The sequence below is a fragment of the Xenopus tropicalis genome, chromosome 4 (genome assembly GCF_000004195.4).
Source record: "Xenopus tropicalis strain Nigerian chromosome 4, UCB_Xtro_10.0, whole genome shotgun sequence".
Lineage (NCBI taxonomy): Eukaryota > Metazoa > Chordata > Amphibia > Anura > Pipidae > Xenopus > Xenopus tropicalis.
Genome location: NC_030680.2, coordinates 25,058,207 through 25,079,236, shown reverse-complemented (window position 1 = coordinate 25,079,236; position 21,030 = coordinate 25,058,207). Strand labels below are relative to the sequence as shown.

At 43.4% G+C, this 21,030-nt stretch overlaps 1 protein-coding gene across 1 annotated transcript in view; it reads right to left on the bottom strand.

The window, feature by feature from the left end:
* Window positions 1-572: 572 nt before the first annotated feature.
* The window catches only part of kcnq1 (potassium channel, voltage gated KQT-like subfamily Q, member 1), an 89,032-nt gene continuing 68,574 nt past the window's right edge, over window positions 573-21,030 (bottom strand). The window contains exons 7-17 of the mRNA XM_002936499.4: window positions 16,228-16,368; window positions 15,564-15,674; window positions 14,797-14,892; window positions 13,126-13,248; window positions 11,466-11,604; window positions 8,652-8,772; window positions 7,824-7,899; window positions 7,281-7,375; window positions 5,946-5,992; window positions 5,325-5,386; window positions 573-4,237 (exon numbers count right to left, since the gene is read on the bottom strand). Coding sequence (XP_002936545.2) covers window positions 4,040-4,237; window positions 5,325-5,386; window positions 5,946-5,992; window positions 7,281-7,375; window positions 7,824-7,899; window positions 8,652-8,772; window positions 11,466-11,604; window positions 13,126-13,248; window positions 14,797-14,892; window positions 15,564-15,674; window positions 16,228-16,368 — 1,209 coding nt within the window. The 3' untranslated portion in view covers window positions 573-4,039. The remainder of the gene's footprint in view (window positions 4,238-5,324; window positions 5,387-5,945; window positions 5,993-7,280; window positions 7,376-7,823; window positions 7,900-8,651; window positions 8,773-11,465; window positions 11,605-13,125; window positions 13,249-14,796; window positions 14,893-15,563; window positions 15,675-16,227; window positions 16,369-21,030) is intronic.

Sequence of the window (21,030 nt, the reverse complement as noted above, 5' to 3'; positions counted from 1 at the left end):
TGGCCCTCAAAGTGAGTTGCCAGCTGTGTGGTGCCCTTGGAAGGGCCTGCCCGACTGGTATCTGCCAGTAAATCACTCTGATATCTATTGGACAGGTTTGATAATATAATCAGGCTAGGACTGTAAAAGGGCATTGATGCAGTCCTTTATGGTTTTCCATAGGCCTGCTGTATGATTCAAACATTCACCCCTCCCTGGCCAACCATTGGATCAGCCCAACTTGGCCAGAGATCACCAAGTATGTCCAGCTTCTAACAGCCGATACTATTTACAGGGCTATCAACCCCCAGAGCAGGGTTGGCTGCTGAGAAATACTAGACCTGTAGCTTCTTTTATTACGATTCCCTTAGTTATACTGTTCCATTGTAATATGTGTCATGGCCCCAAATGCCCTCCTGTCAACCTATGACTTCTAAGGTAACCACCTGATGATGGAGCAGATAAGCCCATAACCTTATCCGAGGTCCGGGGCTAGCACATAGGAACCTATGGGAATAGCAGAACCTGGCATCATCCCTACAGTCTCCTTAGAGACTCTGCCTTGTTGGCTATTGAAATAAATACTCAGAGGCTCCAGTGCTGGTGTTTTTATTAGGAAAATCTCTGATAATCACTTCATGGAAATTACATTGTGAATCATTAGGATAAAAATCATTTTTTTTCTTTGGCATCATTCTGAACATTGTAACGTCCATAACCATTTGCTAAACATTCACATCGTCTTTCATATGACCCAAACCGGTAAAAATCCCCCCAACCCGTGCACGACAATCAGTGATTTTGCAGTGTTGAAGGAAAAGCAAGTGTTTAGTTTATACAGAGGCCACAGTCAGCTACGCTTATTGAGCCGGAGATGAGTTTCAGTTAAACTGGCTGTGGTGGACGGATCCTTGCATCGACGTCACTTTGCAGATGAGGCAGCTCCGGTATTACCAATAAAAATGCTGATTTTCAAAATAAAATTGTAATAGTGTAGTTCAATGAATAGGTGCTGGCATTTTTCAAATGTAAATCATCCCACGGGCCATCATTGCCCTCTGATGAAGGACTCCCTACTTCTGTACTGATGCTACAATGGAGAAAGGTGCAAAATTCTGGAGACACTGGGGCTTATTTATAAACACTGGGCAAATTTGTACCTGGGCAGTTACCCATAGCAACCAGTCAGTGATTAGCTTTTTTTTGAGCTAGCTGCATTCTGATTGCCCAGAAGCAAAATTGGCCAGTGTTTATAAATGCCCCCACTGTTTATATCAGAATTCTATACAATCCAAGCCTCCTACCAACCCCTGCCCCAAACCAGTGACATGATATAAGACACAATATAGCTTTGGGACCATGAAGAAGGTTCCTGGGGGGGACCAGGCAACACAGAAACATGTCAGTGCCATTTCCATTCTAATAATAATTCACTGCCCCCAGGCACTGGTAATACGTGTGCAAAGGCAATGCTACCCACAGAGGTCCAGCCATCACCACCAGTTCCATTAATGTCCCCTGCTGGCTTCCATAGAGTCAAACTGTAAACATAAATAGGACAAGGAAAGCCATTTCCAAATCTTTCAAGAATCATTAATAATGGGAAGGATGGGGGGGGGTTACACTACTGAATCAGGTTTGCCTTTAGACATGTAAAACACAATCTAAGACCAAAGTACAAAACAATACCCTAATCCTAAAGTCTTAGAATTCCAGTTTTAACAAGTGTAACTGAGAATAAAAATGGTTTCAAGTTGCCCCATATTTTCAAATGCTATAACCTATTATAGATTGTAATGTGGCGCTCCAGCTCCTCCTAAAACAGGGAGCTGCATTGTTGCCTCAACTAAAGTAAGGTTTTCTCCGAAACGTCCTACGCTGAACTCCATCTTCACTGATCAACACAGAAGGAACTTGCCTGAGTAGCCAGATGTCCCCTATATATTATGGATCGCTACAAAAAAATAAACACAGACCTATCTACCTACGACACTGTGCCAATACACAGGGTCACGTCTCAGTTTATTTTTAAACAGTACTAATAAATACAAATATGGACTAAAGTCCAGTTTTACCCATAGGGGTAGGTGGCAGAAACATCCTAACCCAGTCCCTAAAAAAAAAAATCAACATTATTTGTTTCTGGTAACAAAAAGACTCTATAAACAAAATGCATGACATTGTGGCGTCACTAGAAAAACTTAGAAAGAAAGCCTTGAATATAGCATCAAACCCCCACGTTACCAATCGTCGTATGTCTATACAGAACTGATTTTTACGTTTCACAAGAGTGTAATTATGTATATTATTGGTTTCAAAACATTAAAAAAAATTTGCTATTCAAATAGATAACTAAGAATGTGCCAGAAAGAGTTTATGCAATAAAATGCATGGGGTTGCATGACCCTTCCCTGTTGCCATAGGGGAGAGGAGAAGGCCAGTAAACTAATGCTCATGTCTGGGTTCCAGCAATAAGGGATCAGCCCAGCCCTTGCAGGTCCTTCTCAAACCATGACCAGCCAAGGTTAAGAAGGGTCTTGAAGACGAGAGCCCTCAGCAGATGTCAGAAACAAGCAGGTCAGCTGGAACACTATCCCACCAATGGGAGCCCAGTCTCAGAACATGAATAAGTTCTGTACGCTGCGGTGGGCAAGTGTGCATCACTAGTAGACATGTCTTTCATGATACGCTAGTATCTCAACTGGGTTTATGTACTAAAAAGTCCCAACTTTAGTAATCCATAGCAACCAATAAGAGGCTTGTTTTCAAAAGCCGACCCGGGATTGTTTGCTATGGGTAAAAAACCATACTTATAATCTACCAAAGGTTGCTGAAGAGTCAGTTTAAGGGCTCCTCTTGGGAGCTAAACACCAATCGTTTCTGCTTGAGATATATATACACATAGAAGAGCCCTAGGACAAAACAGGGGTTCCAACAGATCCCCCACTCACGTTTCTTGGTCTTTGGCAGGTTACTTGTATACAAAACATAAAAAAAAAACTCTCATGGAAGTGATGTGTCCAGTTCCTATGTAAAATGTTAAGTACACTACCCATTTCACTGGAACAGAAGACCAAAGGGGATGATGGTAGAGTTTATATCTTTAGAAGCTTAGGGGGTCAACGCTGGAGGTATCGGTCATAATGAACAAACCAAAATCATGCGTGTAATTAAAAACCCTTATATCACAGATGCCGTTTTTATTCTGAGCAGGACTAAATTTGAGTTTATTCTGACAGATATTCAGATGAGTATGGTTTAATTGGTGCATCTGGTACACAGATACACCCTTAACTGAAATGCTGTGCACCAGATGCATCAATGTGTTACTGTCTGTATATGTGTCCACTTGAGAATAACGCAATAGGGCTAACCCAATTGGAAATGTGTATTGTTCTGCGCAATTGCTTCTGGCAACTGCCTGTATAACGGTGTATTTACGGTAACAACAGTCGGTAGTTATGCAGAGGATCAACTAAAACAACAAACTGAGAACAATTCCTTCCCCCCCCCCCATTTTATCATTTTTACAAACTAAAATCAACACAATGAAGAGACAATGCTGTACACTTGAAATGCATCACTTCACCTTCATCATATGTCCTTCACCATATGGCTTCAGCTTTCTAGGAGGCCATTGGCTATGATGACTATTCATTTTCTATACCAGAATCCTTTGCTCTGCACTAATGAATGGACTCAACGGGATCAACCAACCAGGATTAAAACCACATACAACTGGACGATTTGCTACCAAATGGAGCTGGCAGTCAGCCAACAAGAACTCAAACTCCACCTAACTGGAAATATTATCGTCATCATCATTATTCTCCAAAGAACCTTCCAGTTGAGGCCTACAAAATGTTGGAGCGATGCCTATATTAATAGAGCACTACCCCTTTAATGTATTGGAAAGGCAGTCAGATTACATTGTTCATTTGCAGGTTTTTTTCAAACCATTTTAAAGAAATGAATATCCACTTGAGTACAGCAGTTAACCCAGTTTTATGGTGCAAGTTTCCAACATATATTTAAAAATAGCAGCACTGAAGTGCGTCCATCAAGATACATTGTCCTGCCCTGGCCTCGGCACGGTCAGCTGTTCGTAGGTGGGAAGGGTGTTGCGGGAAGCGTGGTTCTCGGAATTCAAAGAGTTGCTCCGGTGAGGCGTTCGGATGGACTGAGTTCCCTGCTGGTTTGTGACTAGATGGTGAAGCATATCAGTGATCAGATTTAGCTTGTGGTCCATCTGGGTTACCTATAATATAAAAAAATACTCTTAGAACCTACACAGCATATCTAACCACCAGAACGGGAAAGCAAATCAAATCATTTTTAACATGTATTGCCTAAACCTCATCTCCTAAACTTTTGTTTAGAGATGTTCTAGTCAACACTGGTCTTCAAAACCTTCAGTGTCTTTGAGCACCACAAGGGGAGGCCAATTTAGGCCCAAAAAGTTCTGGATGGCACCAGGTCTAGACCTCTAAAGCCCAGTTTTTGGGGGTTTATCTAAAGTATCAGCTTGGTTTCCCAAAGATGTTCTGCACATGGAGAAGTTCTTCAATTGAAGCACACAGCAACCCAAAATATTTAACCAAGCAGCTCTACCAGTGTGTGGACAGCTTTCCTATAATAGAAAGACACTCGTCAAATAAATGTGACTGTCATTCTCAGCCTCTTACACTTGACAGGAAATAACTTGCACTGATTTTGGCCACCAGGCCTGGCTCACACTGGCACTCTAATTCATCCAACAGTGGGTTCAGTTGGGTTGAGTTTATAACACAGTGCAAGTCTCCGATTCCCAATTCTGCAAACCAATTCAGCATGGGCCTTACTTTGTGCACGGGGTTATAATCCTGATGGGAACTGTTGCCACAGAAACAGGGTTTCTACATACCCATATACTGTATGTACCATGATTTGGCATTTCATTCATAAAACTACAACCTATGTTATCCATGTGCACATTTGGTAAAAATGCTCTTTGGCCATCACCCTCTTCCTTCCAAATGCCCTAAGGCCTGCAATAAATCAATAAATCTCTGCTATTGTGGGGGACTAATCTACCTAAATGCCTTTCCCATGGCAACAAAGTGATTCGTCGGTTGAAAGGCATACACGTCACTTCATTTTTTCAAATTCGCACAAAGTTTCCTCCTGAGGGAAACTACTTGAAACTTTAGCAAGGAAGCGCCTTTCCACCACCAGCAATTCTCTTTATTGCCGGTGGAAAGGCTTTTCGGGGAGATAAGTCACCCTTAGTAGCAAAGATTTATCGTGGGCACCTAATCTCTCTGTGGGGCATTAGCCTAAAATTTGCCATAAAACCTAACACTTACCTTGTCTTCCACGCGGTTTAACCTTGAACCTATTGTATTGCTTCCTTTGTCTTTCACTTTATCTAAAGGGAAGAAATATCAGCTTTGATCAATAACCCCAAACACAACTTTTTGAAAGTATACATTATTTCAAGCAACTTTGCTATATACATCAATTAAAAATATGAAGCCTTTATATGATTTTAAAGGTATTAATATAGTAACAAAATGTAACAGTTGCCGCCTGTCCTCAGCCTGCCTCCTCCCAATCCCACAATTCCGTGCACATGTTACGTCAATAAGGAAAAGAACCATGCAGTGCAATACATTGTGATTTACTGTATGTAGTCCCTGCATGCTGTCTGTAAGCTGTGGAGAAGTTGTTAACATTTGTAACATCTATGTTTTAGTCCCTCCTCCCCTGCCAGAATTTCAAATGATGCAGAAATTAACTTAGCATATAAAAATGGTAGTTATTTACACTTTTTGAAGGACCAAATTACAGTAATAGGTATATTTGGGGTTTCTGTGTTGTGTGGGACTCTAACGAATTTTGGTTCAGAAGCCGGAGTTCCCCTTTAAAAAAAATACTGGCCAATACATACTATAATAATAAACGAGAAATTACAAAATATTTAGTACCTGATACAGAGAGGAAAAGGGAAGGCTTTCCAAGTGACTGATCTAATCTGCAAAGAAAATACTTCAGTTATTTTTCAAGATATATGTTGCAAGAAACCATAGTGTCACATGAAAATACTGCACATTTATAGTCCTTTTACCCTGTATGACAGTACAGGTATGGGATCCCTTATCCGGAAACCCGGTATCCAGAAAGCTCCGAATTACGGAATGCCCGTCTCCCATAGACTCCATTTTAATCAAATAATTCAGAATATTAAAACTGATTTCCCTTTTCTCTGTAATAATAAAACAGTACCTGTACTTGATCCCAACTAAGATATAATTACCCCTTATTGGGGCAGAACAGCCCTATTGGGTTTATTTCATGGTTAAATGATTCCCTTTTCTCTGTAATAATAAAACAGTACCTGTACTTGATCCCAACTAAGATATAATTACCCCTTATTGGGGGCAGAACAGTCCTATTGGGTTTATTTCATGGTTAAATGATTCCCTTTTCTCTGTAATAATAAAACAGTACCTGTACTTGATCCCAACTAAGATATAATTACCCCTTATTGGGGGCAGAACAGCCCTATTGGGTTTATTTCATGGTTAAATGATTCCCTTTTCTCTGTAATAATAAAACAGTACCTGTACTTGATCCCAACTAAGATATAATTACCCCTTATTGGGGGCAGAACAGCACTATTGGGTTTATTTAATGGTTAAATGATTCCCTTTTCTCTGTAATAATAAAACAGTACCTGTAATTGACCCCAACTAAGATATAAATAATCCTTATTGGAGGCAAAACAATCCTATTGGGTTTAATTAATGTTTTATTGATTCTTTAGTAGACTTAAGGTATGAAGATCCAAATTACAGAAAGACCCCTTATCCGGAATACCCTTGGTCCTGAGCATTCTGGATAATGGGTCCTATACCTGTATTATAATCAGCCACAGAAGTGAATACAAATGGAGCAGAGTTCTGCGAAAGCTGCACTGGTGTGTAAGTTCTACTGTGCCTCAGTTACATGAGATAGGAAAGGTAATTCGCTTGGAACACTTGCCTTGGCTGAATTTAGGGAGACAATTGCTGGCAATCCTGGTCCCAACATGTGCCAATATAAGAACTGGTCTTGTTTTACCCTAAATTTTTATGAGTCTCTACATCCAGTGAGTGTCTGTAGACTGCTCTCACCATTAAAGACTTCATGGCTCCTTTGCACTTATTTGCACTTGGGACTTTACACTTAACGTTTAGGATGACAGCGCTGTTTAATGTAGCCGGGGGGGGGAGGAACTGAGAAACATGAAAAAATCCAAAAGATGGATTCTGGTTTAGAACCTTCTCTGAAGTTCCTTGATTCTGACCATCAAGTTAAGGTGACCTTGTGAATACTGCTCAATAACATCACGCACGTCGTAGGGTTTTCTCGCTTGCTGCAAAAAAACAAAAGGGATTTCATAAGATTACGGTCTTCATCAATACTCTGATAAAATTAAATGCAATTATGGGTGATTCTGCAGCAGTTTATAGAAACCTTTCTAGGGTTGGGACACCCTAGCTCAGAAACACTGAAGTGAACATAGAAGTATAGGCCTGTCACTGGCCATAAGTGCCATAGGCGAAGTTGTGATAAAGGCTGTTTTGACCAGAGGTGGTGGGACTAGGTATCTGCCTCCATTTAAACAGATCAACACACATTTGTGAGCACAGTAGAGAATATTGTGTCTGTGCTTAGGTGCAGCCCAATGTGACATCAAGGTAAAGTTTGTCCCATCTGTATTTATAGTACTTACAAACCAGTGAAAGTGCAACTGGGAGCCCATAACTCATCTAACATAATCACCTCTTGAACATAACACTATAAGTTTTGACCCAACACACCTGGAATTTTTTCTTTGCAACAAAGTACTGCATTCGTCGGATGACTTTTATTGCGGCACGATGATGTTCTTTTAGCCTGTGAAAAAGAATAGGGTTTTTAAAGCATATATTGTGTGTTTCCTTTCGTAGACCTCTGTACCTTCATTTTTTACTTCTATATTATTTCCCTGTGGATATTGAGAAGAACAACCCTTTAGGCTTTATCATAACCTGTACAAAGATAGTTACATCGTTACAAAGGGTTGAAAAAAAGACCATCAAGAGTCCATCAATTTCAACCCTTGCAAGTAAACCTACCAATAACTTACCAATCTATACTATAAGATGCCCCCTTCAAGTCAAATGTGCAATAGTATATTCTGTTATGGATAATGGGCACTATTATTAGCCTGCCATAACCCACATTGGAGGTCTTAGGTTATGTGCAGGTTTGCCTTCCTATGTATTAAGCATTGTAAATGGTAGCAATCATTGGTAATGCCTCATGTGCAAAACTAGAGGTGTGTACATAAAAGCAAATAATTCATCCTAAGCATACAAATACAACATGGTTAAGGGACATGGCTGGATAGAGGGCCGGATATTAAGAATCTGATTATGTGGGAAAAGGGAAAGATAAGGGGGGTGCCTGGAGACAAATTTTGAATATTAGTTGAATAATAGTTATACCACCAGTTAATACAATAAGTAAAAGAATCTGCAACTGATATCCATTTTTTATTTGCCCAGTATATTTCACCCTTAAAACATAACCCGCAGCAGCTCCATGCACTAAAGTTTCTCAAATACGTGTTCCTGTATTTTGTACAAAATGAATGCAGTACTTACTCTGAGATGTGAGTAATTGGGGTGAGGAGAGTGTCCCCTTCCATGTCCAGGTCATCTGTGAAACTGCTTGTTCTGATAAAAGGTCCAGTGCCGGGGTCTAAGAATCCAAAGGGTTTTCTTACTGTAGAATTTCAAAAATATACGGCGGTTATACCTCAAAATATAGGATTGTACCCTCAAATTTTCTTTGTGCGTCACTGCAGGGTTCCCCACCAGTTATTTAGCTGTAAGCCCCACTCCTATTGTCCATCCAAAATGCTATTCCAAGTGGGGCTTATAGTGGCAACAAGCCAAACAAATCAGCCCAGACTTCCCTTGCCAATGTTGCCACCAGGCTCAGAATTAGGCATAGGCAGCAAAGGCACATGCCTAGGGTGCAACTGTAGGGGGGGCAAACCTCAACTGCCCCTAACTCTGGCCATTCACATCCAGAGGTGGAGGTGGACCAGCAAGAAGTCAATGTATTGCAGTGGGGTTGGTGGTGAGTGGAGGTGGAAGGTGGCAAGTAGGAGGTCAGGGGATTGCTTAGGGCACCCTGTTGGCCCCTCTCTGGTTGCCACAACTTTATCCAAAACAAAGTGCTTTTAAGATTGATGTTTTTCCTCATAATACAACAAGCTGAGTTCTGAATTCAACACAAGAATGAAAAATGTACCAGGGGTATCAAATGAGGACTATCATTAGCTATTTGGTAGCCCCTATGTGATCTGGAAGCCTACACAAGGCTCTGTTTGGCAACCAAAACCTGACTCCAAGCCAAGCCATACAAGAGGGTTGGTAAGCAAGCCCCTAATAAAGCACTGGTTGGGGCCTAGAGCATTGGGTACCTGCTGTACACCTTCATTCCACAACCCTCTTTTGTTTTATTGTATGTTGGTAGGTCTGAAGAACACTCCAACCTGTGGCAGGTTGCCCCCAGCCAATCAGGGATGTGCTTGATGTGAAATAGTCAAGTCAGTGTTTTGTTTCTGGTTGGGTCCATGGGAACACTGATCCTGGAATGACCACAGTAGAGTAGTAAAAGCAGATGGAGGCCCCATGGTTACCAAGGGATCCTTCTGAGCTCCGATAAGCACATAGTGGCAAAATGATATAAACTAAAGGTGTGGATGGTGGACTGAGTGAAATTTCTATGGCTTTTACCCCAGCCAACATGAAGGGTTAGACACGCACAAACAGCACAACAACAACAAAAAATCCAGTATTAAAATGCTAGCTAAAAAACACACGGGAGGAAGTCATAAACCGTGAGAATTTTATAGAGGAAGACAACTAGGATGCTAGTATGTGAATGACAAATAGGAGGAAGCTCTTAACTGTCACATTTTATTGTGAAGAAAGATTGTGAATGAGATTTTACCTACGGAGGAAATACCAAGAATCAGATTCATCCTCATGTCCTGATGTTAAACACTGGCCCAAGTTTTTAAACCTGATTGCACAATGGGGATTTGTATGCGTTGAGGATTAAACGGTAACAGTACTTGCCCAAGATGTGACCAATGGCCTCCAACTGCACCAGTTTGTATCAACAGCTACTCATGAAACAGCTGCCCAGGTCATTTAAATGGTTCTCCTGTGCTGACTGTTGTGGCTTATGCAATGCTTACTCCGTGCTATAAATGTGGCACGGAAGCATCTTAAATCATTTCAACATCAGGAAGCGATGAAGGACACACAATTCTCACCTTAAAAAGAACTAGTGCATCGTTCCAAAGAAACATGGGTCCCATAGGCAGCCATAGGGCAATTACTGGGATTCTGGCACCATCCTTATAGTGTTGAAACAATGCAGTGGGTAAAATCACCAAACTGCTGGGGTTTACACCTGTCCCTGGCCTCAGATACAGCCAAGTCCATGGGCTTTCTGTCCATAGCAAGACAGAGAGTTCCCCACCTACTATCCTTTATGGATCTTTTCAAGCAGAAAGTCCATGGATATTAACAGAAGACTGCATCGTTTTTGCTTCTATACTGTATCCAACAACCCGAAAGGCAGACATAGCACAATTTAGCAGTGAGCGTGAAGGGTTCTCATTGGTGGATCCTCTGAAGTGTCCTTGGAGAGTTGGGAAAAAGTCTAATTATGCTTACGAATCGGTCCCTGACAAAACGTAGCCCTCGGATAATATTTTGGAATACGCAGAATTCCAGCATCATCTGGTAGCCAAAGTAGTAATGTCAACTGGTCATTAACGATATCCTAGTGCTTATTTTCCATCATGTCTATCTCCACCTATGGCTCCCAATACAGATTCACTGGCAGCCATCCTATATGTATGTCACAGTGATGTCCATCAACACAGCCTTGTTGGTCTGAGGCAATATAAAAACATACCAACAGAATTAGCATTTCCTGAGCTACATCTACACCTAGAGAGCCTATTATAGCCTTCATGTGTCAGAAAGGAAGAGTCACACCCTGCTTGATGCATAACAAAAAAAAATGTATCATTTCCTCTGCATCCTTTTCCCCTTTAAATCGTTCTGTTCTCCAATGAGATGACAGTTTCTACTATTTTCCAGTAAAAGTGTCTCCCATGGGATGCAGCTAACCATCTCATGCTTCTTGACACAATGCAATGCCCACAAATGTGGATGTGAAACACAGCTGGATAAACATTTGTCCATTTTGTTGGAACTTGTAATGGACAAATCATAGATTATTATTATACATGATCATATTAGTCCCTCGACCATGGAGCTTACAATCTAAGGTCACATTTACATACACTAGGGTCTGTATGGTTCTGTAGTATGGGAGGGAACCGGAGTACCCAAGGGAAACCCACCCAATAGCAGCCAATTACTTACCTGTATTCTCATATGCCTCCACTGAATACCCATCATTCTTTCTATCGTCGGCTACGTGATCGTAGGTAATATTCGGAATGTTTAGCATTTTGTCTGTAGAGCCTTCCTCTCTATCTGTACGAATTTTTTTCTTTTTAACCTAGAATTGATGACAAAAAGACATCATAGATAGCACCCATACTAGATTATATATATACAGGTATGGGATCCCTTATCTGGAAATCCGTTATCTAGAAAGCTCCGAATTACGGAAAGCCAGTCTCCCATAGACTCCATTTTAATCAAATAATTCAGAATTTAAAAACTGCTTTCTTTTTTCTCTGTAATAATAAAACAGTACCTTGTAACTGATCCCAACTAAGATATAATTACCCCTTATTGGGGGCAGAACAGTCCTATTGGGTTTATTTAATGGTTAAATGATTCCCTTTTCTCTGTAATAATAAAACAGTACCTTGTACTTGATCCCAACTAAGATATAATTACCCCTTATTGGGGCAGAACAGCCCTATTGGGTTTATTTAATGGTTAAATGATTCCCTTTTCTCTGTAATAATAAAACAGTACCTGTACTTGATCCCAACTAAGATATAATTACCCCTTATTGGGGCAGAACAGCCCTATTGGGTTTATTTAATGGTTAAATGATTCCCTTTTCTCTGTAATAATAAAACAGTACCTGTACTTGATCCCAACTAAGATATAATTACCCCTTATTGGGGCAGAACAGCCCTATTGGGTTTATTTAATGGTTAAATGATTCCCTTTTCTCTGTAATAATAAAACAGTACCTGTACTTGATCCCAACTAAGATATAATTAATCCTTATTGGATGCAAAACAATCCTATTGGGTTTAATTAATGTTTTATTGATTTTTTTTAGTAGACTTAAGGTATGGAGATCCAAATTACGGAAATACCCCTTATCTGGAATACCCTTGGTCCCGAGAATTCTGGATAACAATACCTGTACCAGCTCATTTTCTGAAGTACAGGTATGTTCAATTCCACCCATGGGTGGGTGCCATCTGCCCTCTGTGCCATGCACGGATAATAATTAGGTGCAAGAAGCAAGGGTTGTGAGGCCCAAGGTCCCTACCATAAATACAAGTGCAGGGCTCTCTATTACTTGTCTGGCACTCCCCAGCCTGGAGCCAAGCAATTACTAGACAGACTAAAGGTGGCCATACACGAGGCGATTTCGCTCGTTGTGCGATGAACGATTATATCGACAAACGATCGTATGGCGATCGAGTTCCCATACGATATGCCATCCACGGGCAACGATAATTCGGGAAAGATTTTGTCGCATCATTATCGTAAGATACCTACGATCGTACATCTACGTACGATCGATGTCGTTGCTGGCAATCGTGACATGCGCAGAGAACAATCGTTGAAAGACAAATGTCTGACACTCACACCAACTGGCAGATTTTATCGTTAAACGACCAAAATTTTTAAACCTGGCCGATCGATTTTGGGGACGATAATGTCGGCTCGTTTAGTGGGCCGACGATCGTTCGTACACCACCAACTATACGATAACTTAACGATAGCATCGGATCGTTCGGGAATCGGTCGTTTGTAAGTAAAAAATCGGTCCGTGTATGGCCACCTTAACAGACAGAAACAAGATAAGAACTATTTATACCAGTACCATGGCGGATTTCTTGGGCTTCGGGCTGGGCGACAAAATATGATGATTTCGCGACTGTTTCCGAATGTAGATTTTCCATGTTGCCGAATCAGGATTTTCCGCTGCGTAGCACCGCCACGCTGTCTGAAACACAGGACATAAAATTACCGGAAAGCCACTAATACAGCTGTTTGATTACAGAATGGACATTGTTCCCATGATGCCTCCTGATGACAAGAAGGAGAGAGAAATAAAATGACCTCCCTTTACATGAAGCGATTAACAAAAAACTGTAGAAATGGGAATGAAGGAAAGTCTCCTGAAAAGGGAAAATTAATTGTATAAAAATGGTCACATTATCTGTGATCTTATATTATATTGGGACCCTGCCCATCCAGATTTGGTCCAGTACTTCAGGACAGCAAGATGTTTTCAAGTCCCACTTTGTGGGTGGGTATAGACATAAATACTGGCGCCAATGTCCCTACAAAGCCTTTGGACAAGTGTCAGAACCAAACACAATTTGCAACCCAACCATCAATGATGATTCCCCCTCTCAAATGATGGATGCTGGTTAAGCTAATGCAAGGCAACAAGCTTACCCAGAAATATAATATCCCTCAAGGAGAACATTAGCAGGCTATGCAGTTAGCATAATCCAGCCACCAGCTACTGGCAACAGATAGATCACCTACACATGCCTGGAAACTATTTACAAAACAGATCCACTTTAATAAAAGAACAATATAAATTATTTACTCCAACTTGAGCTGCAGAGTGGAGGAAAGCTTCACTATATAAAGAAATGAGAGAAAGGTCTGGGGAAAGCCCTAAACACAAAGAAATGGTAGAGGAAGGGAATTATATTGTGCCTTATGGAAACTCTTAATTTGTTTCATAGATATTACACCATATCTACCCAAATAATTCCTCTGTTTTAGAACCTGTGCAGCGACTGGCGGCATAAGGCATAATTGGTGGTCCTGGGACAAGCTTTGAGCCCTAAGGCAGGGGTCCCCAACCTTTCTTACTCGTGAGCCACAGTCAAATGTAAATAGACTTGGAGAGCAACACAAGCACCATAAAAGTTCATGGAGGTGCCAAATAAGGGCTGTGATTGGCTATTAGACAGCCTCTATGCACCCTATCAGCCCCCTGGCTTTATTTGGTAAATCTTGTTTTTATTCAACTAAAACTTGGCCCCAAGTCAGGAATTCAAAAATAACTACCTGGTTTGGGGGCACTGAGAGCAACATCCAAGGGGTTGGGGAGCAACATGTTGCCCCCGAGCCACTGGTTGGGATCACTGCCCTAAGGTGACCCCCTCTGCCATGGGGCCCCAAAATGCAGTAACCCCTGTACCCCACTGTGTGTTTCCCTTTTGACATGGGTACCCTAGAGCTAGTGCCACCTTCAAGCTGGCAGTAATTCCAGATTGCTACTGAATAATGCAGCAAATTTGCCCCAAAGAATAATGCACATGTGCCACTTTTTAGTGATGGAAATAATACCATCCAGACTCGTGCAATTTGTGTCAATGTGAAGGTACAGCAGGGCATTGGGTGCAAATGCTTCAGACACCAACTCCCCCTCTCTATGGGTGACAAATACTGCATATTGGGTAAAAAAAACATATAGAACTACATCCAAAATTGCACTAGTTCATTTTTTCACTGAAAACATGATTTCTACCTGAATGAGAGATGCGGCTGCTGGGATCTGACGATTAAAGTGCTTCTGTCTCTGTTTCTGTTGCACTTTTAAGGCAAAACCAGAACCAAGGATCCCCTATATACAAAACAGGAAAAACATGGAAATGAGTTGCCTTAGCAAAGGGAAAAGAAAGCATATACACAGAGCCATTACTCTCCTAACTACAGGGATTAGAAACGGAGCTATACAGCTCAGCACCAGTTACACTAGCCTTTGGATAAACCTATGCAAAGTGACTTTCCTAGAAATATTATCAAAGGCGCTATTGTTTTTCAGTTACTCTGCTGTTTGTATTTATGGTCGAAAATGGATATTTCGAAATTGCTTCTCCGCTCTGCTTCCCTTCTGTATTTACGACAGTCCTAATCATCAAAGATATGCTTGGCATCTACACCATGACCTTATATATTTTTAGCCTTGAATCTCTGCTGTGCTGTTCTCATGTCTGAGCTCTGGCAGAGCACAACGGCCGCACCAACCTAGGGTTGTAAGGGGATAAACAGATTTTATTGTTCTTTGCTATAGGAGCAGCTTTGCAGTCTTGGGAACTGCTGAGGGGACACTACCCCTACTATTGTTAAACAGCCGATATCATGAAAACTAAAAGAGAAAAACACTAATTGCAGAAGGGATCAGAAGAGCAATGTTTAAGTAGCGTGGGTGCGTCTGCTTTCCCTTCTATTTGAGGGGCTGATTTCCTATAAGGACTAGATACTAACTGGGGATGTCCAGGAACAGGTACATACCGCCGGTAAGGCAAAGAAAGAAATGGCAAAGACTGAGAAGCAGGAAGCAATGGTTTTCCCAATCCACGTCTGAGGAACTTTGTCTCCATATCCAATAGTTGTAACTGTCACCTAATAAAAGAAACTGGTGTTAATATGCAGGAGGCAAACCAGTAAAAACTGTGGGGCTTATATAATAAATTGCACACATAGTAACCAATCATATCCAAAGATAGAGAACAACACCCTAAGAACACCACAAAGACTAAAAAAAAGCAGCTATTGCTTTACCAGGCTATCAAAAAGCAGGGAAGCACAGCAGGGTTGGTGGGCGCCAACTTGCACCAATTGAAGCTGATTCGGCCTTGCTATAACAGCCTGTGCTAAGTGGCGGCTATCACAGTGAAGAGGGCCCAAACAGGACTGAGATGGCACGTGCAAACCCTGCTGTGCTACTATGTACCCGTGGTGCAGTTTTGGTTTCACTACTGAAACCAAAAGATGCATTTTAAACCATAAGGGTTGATGTTCTATTGGGCTCCATAGAGCATATCTCCATAGAGAATATCAAAACTTAAATTTTTTGCCCCCTAACAATTCAGTTTATTGGCAGCTCCCATACAGCAGGATCCTACGGCCGCCATGTCTATATGATTAGGCTTCATTAGGTAAGCAGGCTACTCACCACTCCCCACCAAAGTGCATCGGCATAACTGCCAAACTGGTATTCACCGGAACTATCAATAGCATCTTTTTCGGCAAGATAAACAAAATAGGATGAGAAGATCAAGCCCAGAAATCCAATGTACAACGTCGTTATCAGTTCCTGGAATCCAAAAGAGAGAGAGAGAATAAAATGGCATACACTGATTGGTGCAAAATTCATAAAGTTGATTATCTGGTGCCTCTTATGGAGACATCTGGTACAATGTCAGTGGCTTGTTGGCATCAGGTCCGAAAAAGGTGGAGAATGATTCTTTGTTTTGTGCTTCCAAACATTATCACCATCTGCATGAAACCCTAGAACCCTTCTAAATTGTGCCATTTCATTGGCGCACTGGTGTCGTTACTGTACAGCAGATCCCATGACTGTGGGGGGGTGGACCAGGAAAGAAAGGAGCCAGGTAGGCAACAACACCCCCCAGTCTCCTTCCTGTGACCATTGCATACGTATTTAGGGGGAGGTGGGGGGATTGCTGGTGAAACAATGTGCAGAGGAGCCCCAAAACTGTGTGCTGGGTAAATCAATATATACCACTTTCCTGGTGTAATGTTGCTACCGCTCTGGAGACGCTGGAGGTGCCATCTCCAATCATTAAGATTTTTGGGGTCTTGCATATGGCTCTTGACTGCCACATATTATAGAACAAGCACCGGTCAAAACCATCAGTGCATTGTGATGCAGTTACAGCGTTCCACGATAGAGATAAAGGGGTGTCTTTATTAACACTGGGGACAGACATCACCAGTGATGTTGCCCATAGCAACCAATCCGCTATTGGATTTGAACAGTCATCTACAAGTTAGAAAACAAAAGCAAAGATCTGATTGGTTGCTATGGGCCACATCATCAGTGATGTTTGTGTGCAATGTTAATAAATAATCTTGGCAACATGAGGTAAGGGAGTGCTATAGAAATACACATTATACACACTCACTATTAGAGTGTTAGCCATGACACTAGTAAAATAATGTCACTAGTGGTATGGAGTTAACTTGGTAGAGCACATTCCCACTAAATTTCCACTTCCTGCCATAGTTTATTGGATCTTCCTGTCCAGGAAAGGAGAAACATAAAAACAAATTCTTCTCCAAGGCTAAATAAAATGCCGTAAAAACCCTAAATTGTTATAGTAATAACACAATAAGCCCTTTTAGAAAATGTTGAAGTTATGACAGGTTTCCCAGCCTCTTGCATATTTAAAGGACATGTAAACCCTACATTTTCCTACTATGTATATAAGTTGGGCACATCTCCCCCACCTAAACCAGAACACTTGTATTGCATACATCCCCTCTGGTTGCCAGCACCATCACATAGCAGCTTTCACCTGGTGGCCATTTTTCACCAAACGGCACATGTGTGCTGTAAAGTTCATGCAATGAACAATGCAGGCTTACACAGGCAGAATTTACTTTAATAAAATGTTCTCCTCGGATTCAGCACTGCAGTGGTTAAGCTGAGCTCAGTTAGAAGAAAAAGTGCACAGCTAGAGCAGTTTCTATGGAAACCAGAGGTGCCATCTCTTCATTGGCTGCTAGACTGGAGGGTGTGTTTAGTAACCTAAGTTGAGAAGAACTGAGCATGCTCATTTAGCCAGGAGCCAAAGTTAATTCCTGAGGGAGGGGCCCCAAGCGGGTTAGAGGAGGAGAAAGAATCCCAAGTGATTAAGGGGATGCTGCAGCCTTACTATTAACCTTTTAACAACAGGAGTGGTGGGTATTTAAAGATTGCAAAGAGGCTGTTCACTAATCACATTTTTTGTGGGGGGGTTTACATGTCCTTTAAGACCCTAGTTCAAAAACTCATAAACCTTAAAAATGACTTAACATGTCCTAGGGCTCCTCTGAGCACTTTTGAAAAATTAATGAATTCATAAAGTATGTTAGACTGCTTATACCAAGCTTCTGGATTAACAGCTCTCGCTGTATTGGCACGCAAGGCCAATATGGGTCAGAACCCCCATTCTAGAAATCATGCTGGTTATTCAACTTTCTCAGCACATCTGAGAGGTCATTGGCTGATCAATATGTACCAGAGGCAGCCTCTGAGTTTTTCTTTCTGTGAACCAGTTATAAGTGCATTGGAGTCAGTAGAGGCATCATGACAACCTCAGTGAAACTGGCCTCTAACTTACAAAGATAAATGATAAATACTGTTGTGTTGTGGATCTACAAGATTTTATATAGTAAATGTGGGAGCAGCGCTCCCACCATTTCCTATGTTTTCGGACAAAAAGCTGACACTCTATGGAGCCCATTTACTTACTCACGAACCGGCCGAATGCGTCCGATTGCGTTTTTTTCGTAATGATCGGTATTTGCCGATTTTTTCGGAAAATTATCGCGCCTTTTTCGTAGCCATTCCGAAAGTTGCACAAAATGTTGCGATTTTTTCGTAGTGTTCGGATTCATTCAAGCTTCAGCATGGTGACTTTTCTTGGGCCAGGTTGGAGCTGCAGGGTGCCATTGAGCCCTATGGGAGACTTTCCTTGGGCCAGGTTGGAGCTGCAGAGTGCCATTGAGCCCTATGGGAGACTTTCCTTGGGCCGGGTTGGAGCTGCAGAGTGCCATTGAGCCCTATGGGAGACTTTCCTTGGGCCAGGTTGGAGCTGCAGAGTGCCATTGAGCCCTGTGGGAGACTTTCCTTGGGCCGGGTTGGAGCTGCAGAGTGCCATTGAGCCCTATGGGAGACTTTCCTTGGGCCGGGTTGGAGCTGCAGAGTGCCATTGAGCCCTATGGGAGACTTTCCTTGGGCCAGGTTGGAGCTGCAGAGTGCCAGTGAGCCCTATGGGAGACTTTCCTTGGGCCGGGTTGGAGCTGCAGAGTGCCATTGAGCCCTATGGGAGACTTTCCTTGGGCCGGGTTGGAGCTGCAGAGTGCCATTGAGCCCTATGGGAGGCTTTCCTTGGGCCAGGTTGGAGCTGCAGAGTGCCATTGAGTCCTATGGGAGACTTTCCTTGGGCCGGGTTGGAGCTGCAGAGTGCCATTGAGCCCTATGGGAGACTTTCCTTGGGCCAGGTTGGAGCTGCAGAGTGCCAGTGAGCCCTATGGGAGACTTTCCTTGGGCCAGGTTGGAGCTGCAGAGTGCCATTGAGCCCTATGGGAGACTTTCCTTGGGCCAGGTTGGAGCTGCAGAGTGCCATTGAGCCCTATGGGAGACTTTCCTTGGGCCGGGTTGGAGCTGCAGAGTGCCATTGAGCCCTATGGGAGACTTTCCTTGGGCCAGGTTGGAGCTGCAGAGTGCCATTGAGCCCTATGGGAGACTTTCCTTGGGCCGGGTTGGAGCTGCAGAGTGCCATTGAGTCCTATGGGAGGCTTTCCTTGGGCCAGGTTGGAGCTGCAGAGTGCCATTGAGCCCTATGGGAGGCTTTCCTTGGGCCGGGTTGGAGCTGCAGAGTGCCATTGAGTCCTATGGGAGGCTTTCCTTGGGCCGGGTTGGAGCTGCAGAGTGCCATTGAGTCCTATGGGAGACTTTCCTTGGGCCGGGTTGGAGCTGCAGAGTGCCATTGAGCCCTATGGGAGACTTTCCTTGGGCCGGGTTGGAGCTGCAGAGTGCCATTGAGCCCTATGGGAGACTTTCCTTGGGCCGGGTTGGAGCTGCAGAGTGCCATTGAGCCCTATGGGAGACTTTCCTTGGGCCGGGTTGGAGCTGCAGAGTGCCATTGAGCCCTATGGGAGGCTTTCCTTGGGCCGGGTTGGAGCTGCAGAGTGCCATTGAGCCCTATGGGAGACTTTCCTTGGGCCGGGTTGGAGCTGCAGAGTGCCATTGAGCCCTATGGGAGGCTTTCCTTGGGCCAGGTTGGAGCTGCAGAGTGCCATTGAGCCCTATGGGAGGCTTTCCTTGGGCCAGGTTGGAGCTGCAGAGTGCCATTGAGCCCTATGGGAGACTTTCCTTGGGCCGGGTTGGAGCTGCAGAGTGCCATTGAGCCCTATGGGAGGCTTTCCTTGGGCCAGGTTGGAGCTGCAGAGTGCCATTGAGCCCTATGGGAGACTTTCCTTGGGCCAGGTTGGAGCTGCAGAGTGCCATTGAGCCCTATGGGAGGCTTTCCTTGGGCCGGGTTGGAGCTGCAGAGTGCCATTGAGCCCTATGGGAGACTTTCCTTGGGCCGGGTTGGAGCTGCAGAGTGCCATTGAGCCCTATGGGAGACTTTCCTTGGGCCGGGTTGGAGCTGCAGAGTGCCATTGAGCCCTATGGGAGACTTTCCTTGGGCCAGGTTGGAGCTGCAGAGTGCCATTGAGCCCTATGGGAGACTTTCCTTGGGCCAGGTTGGAGCTGCAGAGTGCCATTGAGTCCTATGGGAGGCTTTCCTTGGGCCAGGTTGGAGCTGCAGAGTGCCATTGAGCCCTATGGGAGGCTTTCATTGGGCCAGGTTGGAGCTGCAGAGTGCCATTGAGTCCTATGGGAGACTTTCCTTGGGCCAGGTTGGAGCTGCAGAGTGCCATTGAGCCCTATGGGAGACTTTCCTTGGGCCAGGTTGGAGCTGCAGAGTGCCATTGAGCCCTATGGGAGACTTTCCTTGGGCCAGGTTGGAGCTGCAGAGTGCCATTGAGTCCTATGGGAGACTTTCCTTGGGCCGGGTTGGAGCCGCAGAGTGCCATTGAGCCCTATGGGAGACTTTCCTTGGGCCGGGTTGGAGCCGCAGAGTGCCATTGAGCCCTATGGGAGACTTTCCTTGGGCCGGGTTGGAGCCGCAGAGTGCCATTGAGCCCTATGGGAGACTTTCCTTGGGCCGGGTTGGAGCCGCAGAGTGCCATTGAGCCCTAT